The 14,811-nt window shown below is 37.9% G+C and overlaps 1 protein-coding gene across 6 annotated transcripts in view; it reads left to right on the top strand.

Annotated features, from left to right (window-relative positions):
* Positions 1–14,811, top strand: part of CCPG1 (cell cycle progression 1) — an 85,132-nt gene that overhangs the window by 14,180 nt on the left and 56,141 nt on the right. For all 6 annotated transcript variants that reach the window (XM_017543354.2, XM_017543356.2, XM_017543355.2 and 3 more), the window contains exons 2-5: positions 1,600–1,668; positions 5,294–5,396; positions 11,310–11,386; positions 12,826–13,027. In XM_017543354.2, the coding sequence (XP_017398843.1) occupies positions 1,609–1,668; positions 5,294–5,396; positions 11,310–11,386; positions 12,826–13,027 (442 nt within the window). In that variant the 5' untranslated portion in view covers positions 1,600–1,608. The remainder of the gene's footprint in view (positions 1–1,599; positions 1,669–5,293; positions 5,397–11,309; positions 11,387–12,825; positions 13,028–14,811) is intronic.

The raw sequence follows: 14,811 nt of genomic DNA, 5'->3' as shown, positions 1-14,811 counted from the left end.
TGGCTATTCACAGGCATGATCATTATGGCTCATAACAGCCTTGAACTCCTGGCCTTCCTGAGTCTCCCAAGTAGCTGGGATTAATAGGCATTCTCCACTGCTTCTGGCTCCAGAAGTCTTCATTTTAATGTACTATCTCAATATTAAAATTTTGGCAACTGCTAATTTAGTTTTAAAATGCTATCAAATTTGCAAACTCATTTATAGAGACTTCTTTGATCATTATGCTTTCCCCCTGCAAATTTAATTGCTCATTCTTTATGTATTTCCATGGTTAATACCCTATGGGGGTTTCAAACTAGCTTTTTAGATAATCTGTACTAGACAGAAAAAAATTATTTTACCCTAGTAGTTTCATGTAAGTTTACTTTTAAAATTATAGAGTTATAAACTGCCTGAGCCTTAATCAATTGAAATTAGAAATCGGTTAGATTACCTCAGGTGAGCCTGTTACAAAATGCTCTATCATGACCTCAAAAGTTACACAACTGATGTCTTGTGTCAGGTTTTGAATAATTCATTTGAAACATCCTAATTTTTATACTGTTAGTGGCCAACCTCTTTGTATTCTTTTTTTTTTTTGAAATATTAATGTACAAGAGTTTCCAGAATAATTAACAGATTATATGGATCTGACTTGAGGCCAGATCAGCCTGGCCAATATGGTAAAACCTCATCACTACTAAAAATACAAACAAACAAAAAAAACATTATTTAAATCTGTATATTTGCCCTGTTCTCATTTAAGCACTAGTTCCTTATTGTCTGCAGTAGAGTTCTATTAGAACTTGGATCTAATGTGTTCACAGTATATGTCCAGTAATAGAAGTATAAGATACATGTAGAATAAATCAGTAGGAATACTATTTGCTTTAATAAGCTGGGTTTTGAAGCTTAAAGGTGTTTCAGATAGAAAAAGAAAAAACCAGGTAGAGTGACCCTCGTATGCTGGTTTAGGGCTTGAGTCTAGGTTGTTGCCAGTGACGAGGTGTTTGTAACCAGCCTCTGGCCTTCCCCGCCCCACTTTAATCCAACTGAAGTATTGCTCACACAGTTACTTTCGTAAAAACAGTTTGATCGTGTTTCTTATCTGTTTGAAAAATGTAAATTGCTTCATGTTGCCAACATACAGACTTCATTTGGCTTGGCATCGGAGCTCTTCAGTTTCCCTCTGCCTCTCAGTTTCTGCAGCCATGTTTTCACACCTTACTGTTCTATGAAAATAGAGTCCCTTACTATTGCTGCCTGCTCCCCATTCACCATTCTCCTCACATGGTCAAATTAGCTTCTCCTTTTCCTTCAGCTCTGTCTGGCCAAATGCTGTGTTTTCTTTCAGACCTAACTTTCTTTTTCATTCCAACAATATGACGGTCTAGACTGTTCTAGTCCAGGAGGATCTCCTTGTCTTAGAAGTTTGCTTATATCTGTTCATACTGGTATGCGGTACTGTCATGTTCTGCGTGGTAAATCTATGGGTGGCTTGTCTCTGTTTCACCTGGAAGACAGTAAACCACTTTTCAAACTTAGTGTCACATACAATGTTTTGTCTAGAATTTTAAAAAATGTGTCCCACAAGTCAATATGTTTTTGTATTTGTAGACCTGAAAAATGTCTGAAAATTCCAGTGACAGTGATTCATCTTGTGGTTGGACAGTCATCAATCATGAGGTATGATATTTAATAATTTTTATAAGGTAATTTGTAAAATTTATATTACCAGTGGTATAAACTGTGTTCTTTGAAGAACATTCTTTTTCTACATTTAAGCAAAAAGTTCCAGTGGACATTTTCCCACTTATGTTAAACTTCACTGCTGAGAACTCTTCATGAGCCAGCATCTTCTACATTATTGTACATAGCTTTGAGACATAAGGGAAGTATTTATTGAGGGTTTATTATTGATCAGACCTCGTGCTTTACTTTCTTTCTTTTTTTTTGTTTTTGTTTTTGAGACAGTGTCTCTCTATGTTGCCCAGGCTGGAGTGCAGTAGCACGATCTCGGCTCACTGCAACCTCCGCCTCCCAAATTCAAGTGCTTCTCCTGCCTCGGCCTCCCTAGTAGCTGGGACTACATACAGGCATGTGCCACCACCCCCGGCTAATTTTTTGTATTTTTAGAAGAGACAGGGTTTCACCATGTTAACCAGGATGGTCTCGATCTCCTGACCTTGTGATCCATGTGCCTCGGCCTCCCAAAGTGCTGGGATTACAGGTGTAAGCTACTGTACCCGGCCTTAACTTTCATTTTCATATAATTTTGTCTCTCTTTTTTTTTTTTTTGAGACAGAGTGTGACTGTGTTGCCCAGGCTGGAGTGCAGTAGTGCGATCTCGGCTCACTGCAACCTCTGCCCCCTGGGTTCAAGCTACCTCAGTCTCCCCAAGTAGCTGAAATTACAGGTACGCACCACCACACCCAACTAATGTTTTGTATTTTTAGTAGAGATGGGGTTTCACGATGTTGGCCATCCTAGTCTTGAACTCCTTGACCTGAAATGATCCGCCCACGTCAGCCTCCCAAAGTGCTGAGATTACAGGCGTGAGCCACTGTGCACAGCCAATTTTGTCTTTTTTTTTTTTTTTTTTTTTTAAAGGGATGGGGTCTTGCTGTATTGCCCAGGCTGGAGTGCAGTGGCTGTTCACATGTGCAGTCATGGTGCAGTGTGTAGTCTTTAACTCCTTGGACTCAAGCAGTCCTCCCACCTCAGCCTCCCAAGTAGCTGGGACTATAGGCACATGCCACCACACCCTGTTCTTATATAATTTTAAACGTTTTACTGTGGCATAGATTGTTTTCATTCTCGTTTTATAGTTGAGAAAATTAAATTAAAGCTTAGAGAGGTTAAGTAATTTGGCCAAGATTATGCAGTTAGAAAATAGATCCTGGATTTGAAGAGATCAGAAAGGAGAATGGAGAGCATGTGTTCCACTTACATTAGCAGAACTTGACATGAAAAAGGCCAGAACTCTAAAACAAAATGAATTTTATAATAAAAGATTGACATAGGTATAACAAGTGTACCTAACTTGTACATTTTATTTTCTCACACCAGTAATATATGTTCACTATAGAAAAATGACAGTATACTGATAAACAGAAATACACTTATTCTAGTTTTTAGTGGACTTATCTATAGTTTTCCCATTTGTTTTTAGGATATTGTAAACCTCACTTGATTTTTTTTTTCTTTTCTTTCTTTTTTTTTTTTTTTCTTATTTCAGTGATTATCCCATGAACCTCACTTGTTTTCTTAATAAAAATTTAAATTTTTAACACAGGAAAAAATGCCAGATACAGGGGACAGGGGGATGGAGGCAGCAAACCACCTTGCCATGTATGTACCTATGCAACAATCCTGCACGATCTGCACATGTACCCCAGAACCTAAAGTACATTAAGAAAAAAAAAAAAAATTTTTTTTTTTAACCATTACTTTGATTAGTTAAGGTTCAGGTAGTTATGTTGTTTAGAAAACATTAACAGAAAAAAAGAAGATTGCCTTTTCTGCATTAAATTTTCAAAATTTAAAAGCAACTATATCATTTGAGATTGAGATGATGATTCTTTTTAAAATCTTCAGTGACTCTTCTATTTTTAACTTGTTTTCTTCAAAGATTAGATCAACTCCCATAGCAACTTCTCCTTCAACGATAATTAACAGTAGAGGAGCAAGGCAGCTATGGGAGTCTTACCTGTGAATCTGCAGGGTGGAATATGACAGCAGACCTCTCTGGCACTTAGTCAAGCATGTCATTAGGGTGTTCTATATTAGACATTATGTCCCAGAGTAAATCATATTTGTACTTTTCTCTCTCTCTTTCTATATCTGCTTTCCAGGTTCTTCTCTTTCTTGCTGTTGTCTCTTACATGTGTCTCCTTTTCCTTTCCCATTACCACCATTCTGATTTGGGCCAGAATTGGCTTTCCCAGCAATTGCTAATCCAACTGTAACCTTGCTTTAGCTTCTGCCATTATACTGCCACTATAGACAGCCTCAGAGTCTTACATTCAGAATTCTCTTTAGGGCTCATCTAAAATGATACTTTTTTCATGAATTCTTTAATTTTTGGCTGTTTTGAGTTACGTATATCAAGAGAATGCAGACCTTTCGATTGTATGTGTCAGCAGACTGTAATGGGGACATAGGGAGAGACAGAATCACCTTAATGGTTAACTTTGTTTTGCTAATTATGACACAAAGAAAAATTGTATGATCCACTATTACTAATGAAAAGATAGTCTGACATCAAAGTAGGAAAGATAATCTCAGAATAAAAAGGTAGTCTAAAATTGTATAAGGAGTGTATTCATTAACCTAATAGGTTTATTTAATCTGTGCCATTAAAGCTTTAAACATTTTAGTTTATATTGCCATAATACGTAGTTATTTGCACATGGCTGTTCTCTGAATATGTTGTAAATTCGAATTTTAGATTTGATTTTTTTTTTTTTTTTTTTTTGAGACAAAGTTTTGCTCTTGTCGTCCAGGCTAGAGTGCAATGGTATAATCTTACTGCAAACTCCACCTCCCAAGTTCAAGCGATTCTCTGGCCTCAAGCTTCCTGAGTAGCTGGGATTACACGCCACCACGCCCAGCTATGAATTTGAATTTTTTATACTCCACAGCACCTAGTAAAGTGCCTTGTTTAGAGAGTAGTTCCATAAATGTTAAGTAGAAACAAATAGTTACAGAATTAATTATATTTAGACCCTTATTCTCTGGGATTTAAATTTACTGCTTGAGCTCATAAAATAGAGCATTTCACTTTTGGGCTGACTTGACTTAGAATTTAAACGGGGACTCCATTCTGCATTTTTACTGCTATAGCCCCTTGTGGACTAAAGTTTGTCAGACTGTTCCTTTGGAGTATAGCTGCATCTGAGACTTGTCTTATTTATTTATTTATTTTTTGAGTCGGAGTCTTACTCTGTTGCCTAGGCTGGAGTGCAGTGGCGTGGTCTCAGCTCACTGCAACCTCTGCCTCCTGAGTTCAAGCAATTCTCCCGCCTCAGCCTCCCGAGTAGCTGGGATTACAGGCACCTGCCACCACTCCCAGCTAGTTTCTTTATTTTTAGTAAAGACAGGGTTTCACCGTGTTGGCCAGTCTCGTCTCGAACTCCTGACCTCGTGATCCACCTGCCGCAGCCTCCAAAAGTGCTGAGATTACAGGTGTGAGCCAGTGCACCTGGCTGCATCTGAGACTTTTAATAATGGAAGAAACATTTACATTTAGTCAAAACTAGCTTTGAGTAGCTAACAGGCAAATAACTGAAAAACTGTCGCTTTTCCCTAGGGGTCCGATGTAGAAATGGTGAATTCTGTGACAGCCACTGACAGCTGTGAGCCCACCCAAGAATGTTCATCTTTAGAGCAAGGGGAGCAGATAGAGCAGGGAGGTAAGTATTTCACAAATTCTGATTTTTTAAAAAAATAGGATACATGAGTGATACTATGAATCTTGCCTTCTTTCCAGGTGGGTGGCCTTTCTGGCTGATCTTTTATTGATCGATTGGTTGAGATAGACTTTCGATCTTGTTGCCCAGGCTAGAGTGCAGTGGCATAATCTTGGCTCACCACACCCTCTGTCTCCCAGTTCAAGTGATACTCCTGCCTCAGCCTCCTGATTAGCTGGGTTTACAGTCATGTGCCACCATGCCCAGCTATTTTTGTCTTTTTAATAAAGACGGGGTTTCTCCATGTTGGTCAGGCTGGTCTTAAACATCCGACCTAAGTTGATCCACCCACCTTGGCCTCCCAAAGAGTTGAGATTGCAGGTGCAAGCCACTGCGCTTGGCCTCTTTCTGGCTAATCTAAGTGGTCATTGAAGGATTAAATTTCAGTGTAGGCCGGGTACAGTGGCTCATGCCTGTAGTCCAGCACTTTGGGAGGCCAAAGTGGGCAGATCTTTTGAGGTCAGGAGTTCAGGACGAGCTTGGCCAACATGGTAAAACCCACCTCTACTAAAAATACAAAAAATTAGCTGGGCGTGGTGGTAGGTACCTGTAATCCCAGCTACTCCAGGAGGCTGAGGCAGGAGAATCGATTGAACCTGGGAGGCAGGGTTGCAGTGAGTCAAGATCATGCCACTGCCCTCCAGCCTGGGTGACAGAGCAAGACTCCATTTCAAAAAAAAAAGCAAAACTTCAATGTGGATTTAGTGAAGGTCCACAGAACCCAGAGTCACCAGCCTACCTTAGGGGTTTGTTTATTTGCAGCTGTAATATATTTTTGGGCTTTCAGATACACTTTGTTGCTACAGATGTACCAGTGACAAAATAAGTGTTTTGTGATTTAATGTGAATTTGTTTGGTAGTTTCTATTAATTTGTCATTTGTTTGGTAGTTTTTATTTACTTGTCATTATTAAAGTTAAGAAAAAAAATAACTCATTTATCGCAAGAGATTTACGAATCTCTTCTCCAGTTATTATGTTACAGAGTTGCAGACATACCTCTCTCTCATTTTATTCTGCTTTGCTTTATTGTACTGCACAGATACTGTGAAATTTTTTACAAATTGAAAGTTTGTGGCAACCCTGTGTTTAGTAAGTCTATTAATGCCATTTTCCAACAGCGTGTGCACATTTCATGTCTCTGTCACATTTTCGTAATTGTAATATTTCATTTATTTTTATTTTTTTAATTTTTTAAAAATAGAGATGGGAGTTTACCATGTTGGTTGGGCTGGTCTTGAACTCCTCATCTCAGATGATCTACCCGCCTGGACCTCCCAAAGTGCTGAGTTTACAGGCGTGAGCCACCGCGCCTGGCCTATTTTATTGTATTTTATTGAATTGATGGAGTTTTGCTCTTGTTGTTCAGGCTGGAGTGCAGTGGCATGATCTTGGGTCACTGCAACCTCCACCTCCCAGGTTCAGGCGATTCTCCTGCCTCAGCATCCCAAGTAGCTGGCATTATAGGAATGCATAATGCACCCAGCTAATATTGTATTTTTAGTAGAGACGGGGTTTCACCATATTGGTTAGGCTGGTCCCAAACTCCTGACCTCCGATGATCCACCTGCGTTGGCCTCCCAAAGTGCTGGAATTACAGGCATGAACTACTCTGCCTGTCTGTAATTGTCATATTTCAAACTTTTTCATTATTATTATATCTGTTATTATGATTATTATGATCTGTGATCAGTGATTTTTGATGTTACTATTGTAATTCCATTGACACCATGAACCATGCCTGTGAAAGACAGTGAACTTAATAAATGTGTGTGTTCTGACTGCTCTACTCCCTCTGCCTCTTATTGGGCCTCCCTGTTCCTGGAGACACAACAATATTGAAATCAGGCCAATTAATAACCCTACAGTGACCTCTAAGTGTTCAGGTGAAAGGAAGAGTTGCATGTCTCTCACTTCAAATCAAAAGCTACAAATTATTAAGCTTATTTGAGGAAGGCATGTCAAAAGCTAAGTTGAAAGCTATGTGTCTTGGGCCAGATAGTTAGCCAAGTTGTGATTGCAAAGGAGAAGTTCTGTAAGAAATTAAAAGTCCTTCTTAGTGAACACATGAACAATAAGGAAGCCATGTAGTCTTATTGTTGACATGGAGAAAGTTTAATGGTCTTGGTAGAAGATGGAACTAGCCATAAAATTCCCTTAAGCTACGGCCTAATCCAGAACAAAGTCCTTCCTAACTCTCTTCAGGTCTATGAAGGCTGAAAGTGGTTAAGAAGCCGTAGGAAAAAAGGCTGAAGCTAGCTGAGGTTGGTTCATGAGGTTTAAGGAAAGAAACTATGTCCATAACATAAAAGTGCAAGGTGAAGCAGCAAGTGCTAATGGAGAAGGTGCACCAAGTTATCCAGGATATCTACCTGAGATCATGGATGAACATGGCTACACTAAACAGCAGATTTTCAGTGTAGGTGAAACAGCCTTCTCTTGGAACAAGATGCCATCTAAGACATTCCTAGCTAGAGAGAAGTCAATATCTGGCTTCTAGGCTTCAAAGAACAAGCTCACTTTCTTGTTAGAGGCAAATGTAGCTGGTGACTTTAAGTTGAAGCCAGTATTCACTTACCCTGCCTTAAGAAATCCTAGAGCCTTTCAAAAACATGTTTCATCAACTCTGCCTGTGCTCTGTAAATGGAACAACAAAGCCTAGGTGATAGCCATGTGTTTACAATATGGTTTACTGAATATTTTAAGCTCATTGTTGTGACCTCCTGTTCAGAATAAAAGTATTTCAGAATACTACCAAGTATACCTGGTCAGCCACCCATGGGCTCTGATGGAGATTTACAAGTAGGTTCATCTTGCTTTGTTTCCTGCCAACACAACATCCAGTCTGTAGCCCATGGATCAAAGAATCATTTTGACTTTCAGGTTGTATTATTTAATAAGGAAATTTTGTAAGGCTGGAGCTGCTATAGATAGTGATTGCTCTGATGGATCTGGGCAATGTGTGTAAGTTGAAAATCTTCAGGAAAGGATTCACCATTCTAGATGCCATTAAGAACAATTGTGATTTGTGGGAAAAGATCAAAATAGCAGCATTAACAGGAGTTGGGAAGAAGTTGATTTCAACCCTCATAACTTTGAGTGGTTCAAGACTTTAATGGAGGAAGGAACTGCAGATGTCTTAGAAGCAGCAAGAGAATTGGAATTAGAAGTGGAGCCTGAAAATGTGATCCAATTGCTGTAATCTCATGATAAACTTGAACAGATGAGGAGTTGCTTCTTATGGATGAGCAAAGAAAGTAGTTTCTTGAGATGCAATCTACTCTTCGTAAAGATGCTGTGAATATTGTTGAAATGACAACAAAGGATTTAGAATATTACATAAAACTTAGCTGATAAAGCAGTGGCAGGGTTTGAGAAGATTGATTGGTTTTGAAAGTTGTTCTGCATGGGCAAAGTACTATCAAACAGCACTGCATGCTACAGAAAAATCTTTCATGAAAGGAAGAGTCAATCCATGTGGGAAATTTCAGTGTTGTCTTACTTTAAGAAATTGCCCCAGCTGCTCTAGCCTTTAGCAGCTATCACAGTGGTCAGTCAGCAGCCATCACCTTTGACAAAAATATTACAGTTCACTGAAGGCTCAGATGATTGTTAGCACTTTTTAGCAATAATGTATTTTTTAATTAATATATGTGTGGTTTTTAGACATAATGTTGTTACACATTTAATAGATTATAGTATAAACATAACTTTTACATGCACAGGGAGACCAAAAAATTTGTGTGACTTGCTTTATTGCGTTGGTTTGGAACGGAACTTGCAGTATCTCTCAGATATATGTGTATTCTCGTTCCAGTTCGGTAAAATGGAATTTGACTACTGTATTGCATCTGTGTTATGTATACTTCCCATGGGATTTGATTTCATTTACTTTTTAAAAAAAATTGCAGTAAAAAGCATATAGAACATTTACCCCTCAGGAGAATAAAGTAGATGTGTCAGGGCAAGAAATAGAAGAGATTGTACCTGTTAACTTTTTTAAGCCTGCATATTGATTACTACTCTCATTTGAGAAGTGATTTTCTAAAAAAAAAAAAAAAAAAAAAAAAAAAAAAAAAAAAAAAAAGAAAAAAAATTCAAGGAAGAGATGTTAAAAAAAAAAAGGTGATTCTCATCTTTTTTGTGTCAGAAATCCTTTTGAGAATCTGAGTGGACAATTTCTTCCAAGATACGCATTTATTTGCATATGTTGAAGAACAGTTTCTTTACTTCTTTGGGAGTCCTTGGACACGAGCCAAGTGCTGTGGAGCAATCTTATCTCTAAATTAAATTACTTTTCTGTTAGGGGCTATTTAACATTGAAAAATGTTTTTTTTCCACTTGTTCTTTGCAGGAGTTAAATTACATAAGAAATGCATGTTCATGATAGGGAAAAAAATAATAGTAAGCAAAATCAATTTAAAATGGCCTGTAATTTTTTTTATCTAGAAATAACTTCTGTTGATATTTGGTATACTTTGCTCATAAATTTATATTTAATTTTTAACTTAGTATTTTATGTTCTTTTTCATTAAAAATATATTGTGAATTCATTTTGTTTGTACACATTTTCTTTGAGGAGATTCTTATATCTCCCATACTGACATTTAGTTTTTCCGTGTTTTGAGTTCTTTCTTTTTAAAAAAAATGATTGGCAGAAATGGTCTCTCTATTTTGCGCAGACTGGTCTTGAACTCCTGGCCTTAAGTGATTTTACCACAATGGCCTACCAAAGTGCTGGGATTACAAGCATGAGCCACTGTGCCTGGACTTCCTCTCTCCAACTTTTTTTTGAGACATGGTCACACTCTCTTGCCCAGGCTGGAGTGCAGTGGCGTGATCATGGCTTACTGCAGCCTCAACTCCTAGTAATCCTCCTGCCTCAGCCTTCTGAGTAGCTGAGACTCCAGGCATATACCACCATGCCCAAATAATTTTTTAATTTTTATTTTTGTAGAGACAGGGTCTTGCTATATTGCCCAGGCTGGTCTTGAACTTGTAGACTCAACCAATCCTCCAGCATTGGCCTCCCAAAAGTGCTAGGGTTACAGGTATGAGTCACTGCACCCAGGCTGAGTCCTTGTTTTTTATAGTTTGTTTCCTTGTAAAGCACTTACACACACAAACACACACGTACATGTACATATATATTTTTATAAATCATAGTTTGAAGCCATAGTTTTTATTCTTATGGTACCAGGCATTGACAACTATTAGAATGGTCTTTAGGAACTTTGAATGAACTTCTAAGAATTCAGGGAAATAAGGCCGGGCGCGGTAGCTAATGCCTGTAATCCCAGCACTTTGGGAGGCAGAGGCAGGAGGATCACTTGAGGTCAGGAGTTCAAGACCAGCTTGGCCAACATGGTGAAACCCCGTCTTTACAAAGTACAAAAAAAAGTTAGCCTGGTGTGGTGGGGGGCACCTGTAATCCCAGATGGTTGGGAGGCTGAGGTGGGAGAATTGCTTGAACCCAGGAACAGAAGTTGCAGTGAGTTGAGATCATGCCTCTGTACTCCAGCCTGGGTGACGGAGTGAGACTCCCTCTGACTTAAAAAAAAAAAAAAAAAAAAAAAAAAAAAAAAAAAAAAAAAAAAAAAAAAAAAAAAAAAAAAAAAACCTTGAATGCTTTCATTTTCATATCTAAAATTATCCTCTGACAATTTCAAATAAATGAAATTTATTAGAAACAGTGGAGTGACTTCTATATATAACAGTGGAGTATATGATATTTCATTAAATCCATTTTAGTGTATTAGGAATAGATGTTTATCTACCCAGATTATATGTTGGCTGCAGAAAGTCAACAGAGAGTTTTAAATGAAGAAATAATTATATTGATCTTCGCTTTATATCAGAAAGCAGCCAAAATGGCACAGTGTTTATGGAAGAAACTGCTTATCCAGCTTTGGAGGAAACCAGCTCAACAGCTGAGGTAAACGTGTATTTTACTCTGTAGATATTTGTCAAATAGTATCATTAGAATACTAAATAAAGCCTCTAATTCTGTTTATGCATTCTATTCCTGTTTCGAATTATAAGCAGTTTTAACTTCTGATTAAGTTAGATGTCTTAGAAGACATCTAAGTAAAGTAATTTCTTGGTATTGTGTTAAAAATCTATCTTTTCACCTCTAATATAATTTTCTTTGGAAGTAGATTGCATTCTTGAATTGTATTGAAAAATTAACCTTAGGTTTCATGTCTAAAATGGTGGTTTGTTTTAAAATTACGTAACAACCTAAGACTTGTCCTTTGGGCTTTTACTTGACTTCTGTATGAAACTAGATAGCTAGATGAACTTTTTACATGGTGTCTTAGTGTATTTGTACTGCTACGACAACATACCTGAGACTGGGTGATTTACAAAGAACAGGGCTGAGTGCGGGGGCTCACGCCTTTAATCCCAGCACTTTGGGAGGCCAAGGCGGGTGAACCACGAGATCTGGAGTTTGAGACCAGCCTGACCAACATGGTGAAACCCTGGCTCTAAAAAAAAAAATAAAAAAATTAGCTGGGCAGAGTGGTGTGCACCTGTAGTCCCAGCAGTTCGGGAGGCTGAGGCAAGGAGAATCGCTTGAACCCAGGAAGCGGAGGTTGCAGTGAGCCAAGATTGCACCACTGCACTCCAGCCTGGGTGACAGAGTAAGACTCCATCTCAAAAAAAAAAAAAAAAAACCAGAAATTATTTCTCGTAGTTAGAGGCTGGGAAGTAAGTCTAAGAACAAAGTGTGCACAAGTTCAGTGTCTGCTGATGGCGTGGTTTCTTGTTTCCAAATGGCATCTTGTTGCTACATCCTTAAAAGGGGAGGAGCGAAAAAGGCTGGATGCTGCATAAAGTCTGTTTCATAAAGGCCTTTATCGTATTCCCAGGGGAGGATCCCTTATGACTCAGTCACCTCCTAAAGGTCCCACTACTTAGTACTATCACATTGGCGATTATGTTCCAACTTAAGAACTTTTGGGGACACCTTCAGCACAAGTTACAGTGTTGAAGTTTATTACATACATAACCAGAAAAGTTCAGTGAGTCTATTTTGGGCTCCCACACTACAGAGTTGTGCTTGAATAGACCCATGGAACTTGTGAGAGAAATAAACTCTTCTTTCTGTGGTTATTGAAGAGTAAAGGTGGGCTTAGCTTCTGCAGCCCAGAAGGCAGTGGTCTGGTCTAATTCTGAGAGTTGTCAAGGGACCTGATGGTGTTTTCAAGCTCTATGATGAGCCTACTATTGCATAATCCTTTAAATGGTAGGGATAATATCTTTTATTTTAACCTCAAATTACTGCAATACTTAGTACTGTTATATTCTAAGAAAATAAAAGGCCCTTAAATAATTGTTGAATTTACTGTCTCTAAAATCATGATTCTTTAGGCAGAGGAAGAAAAGACAGCTGAAGACAGTATCTATATTGGGACTGCCAGTGATGATTCTGATATTGTTACCCTTGAGCCACCCAAGTTAGAAGAAATTGGAAGTCAAGAAGTTATCACTGTTGAAGAAGCACAGAGTTCAGAAGACTTTAACATGGGCTCTTCCTCTAGCAGCCAGTATGCATTCTGTCAGCCAGAAACTGGTAAGAATGCACTGATATGAGACTTAAATACGTGTATGACCACATTTTATATAAGGGCTTATTTTCTACCCCTAATAATTTAGTCTCTAGTTTTGAATATGTTTAGGTAAAATGCAAGACAAGACTATTTATTGTGTGTGAAATCTATTAATACCTAGTGTTTTCCTAGACTGTTCTGAAGCATAGCAATCTTTTGCTAAAACAGTAACCATCTTTTGCCATTGAATAGAAGACAAAATTTCTTCAGTGAGATTCATTAAAATCACAAATGCTCCACAATTCATTTGGTGCTTTTTAGATCTTTAACAGTGGGAGATTGGGGATATTAATATTTTTGCTTGCAATAGTATACATTTTATATTATAGAAATAGTGAAAGAAAATTCTTATTAAAGCCTCTTCAGATACATTCAGTTATTAGTTGTGCGACAGCCATTTATTGAGTACCTACCATATGCCACCAAGAGTTCACAGTGCTGTCCAAACAGCTAGTCTCCCAAAGCTGCTGACCTTCAGAGCTTTTGTTTTCGATTCTCTTATGAAAATGCCACTATTGTAAGTCACATTTTCAATGCAATCAGTGCCTACTGACAGAATCATTCAGAGATTAAAGTGAGAGTTGCTTATTTTCTTTCTACTATGCTTCAGTTCAGTTTTAGCAGTGTGTATAATTTCTTTCAATGTGATAAAATATGTAGATACAAAGTTCCTGGCAAATTCTATGAGACACAAACCTGTAATTCACTGTTATTAACCCAGAATTATAACTAATAATTGTTAATAGTTATGGCAGAGACAACTTGGAACACTGCTAGTGATTCTAAAAATTTATTTTAATGATTCTAATCTGACAGAAAAACAGGAAACATGTAGTATCTATTTTAGATAATTTTCTTTGATTTTACTATTCTTTAATATTTACATTTCCCAACCAGAATCAGACAATAGAATTTTTGTCATTCCAGTTTAATCTGATAAAATGTGAAGTAGAGATTCTTGGCTGGGCATGGTGGGTCACGCCAGTAATTCTAGCACTTCATGAGGCTGAGGCAGGTGGATTACCTAAACCCAGGAGTTCGAGACCAGTCTGGGCAGCATATAGCGAGACCTGATCTCTACAAATAATAAAAAAGCCAGGCATGATGGCGTGTGCCTGTGGTCCCAGCCACTTGGGAGGCTGAGGTGGGCGGAGGTTGAGGCTAGAGTGAAGCTGAGATTGCGCCACTGCACTCCAGCCTGGGCGACAGAGCAGGACCTTGTCTCAAAAACATAAAGAAATGGAGATTCTTGGCTGTCTCATTTAATGAGAAGTTATTTTCAGTTAGTATATCAGTAGTTTGCCTATAAACATGAACTTGAAAACACTTTGTCCAGCTATTTAAATATTCATCTGATATTCTTGGTTGTCAGAGGAAAACTTCAGCCTTTGTTAGAATAGTATTCATAGTATAATTGTGTATGGAGGAGTATTATAACTGATTGTAGAATCCTTGTTCCTTGTCAAAGTTTATTATTTTTTTAAACTCTAGGATTTGTGTTGGATTCAGGTAGTCTTTCTTTTTTTTCCTCCCTTCCTGTCCTACCTCTGGTTTAATTTGAGAATATTAATGGTCCAGAAAAGTCAAATTGAAGCCGGAGTATTGCAGAATGGTCAGATATTTAAGAAACTGACATAGACATAAATGAAATTACATATTGTTGCCAGGCTTGTTGGCTTACACCTATAATCCCAGCACCATGTCAAAAAAATAAATAAATAAATTACATGTTAACTTTTTTTTTTTT

Source organism: Cebus imitator, unplaced genomic scaffold (assembly GCF_001604975.1).
Source record: "Cebus imitator isolate Cc_AM_T3 unplaced genomic scaffold, Cebus_imitator-1.0 Scaffold154, whole genome shotgun sequence".
NCBI lineage: Eukaryota > Metazoa > Chordata > Mammalia > Primates > Cebidae > Cebus > Cebus imitator.
The sequence above is the reverse complement of the archived record's forward strand: the minus strand, read 5'-3'. Positions and strand labels throughout refer to the sequence as shown.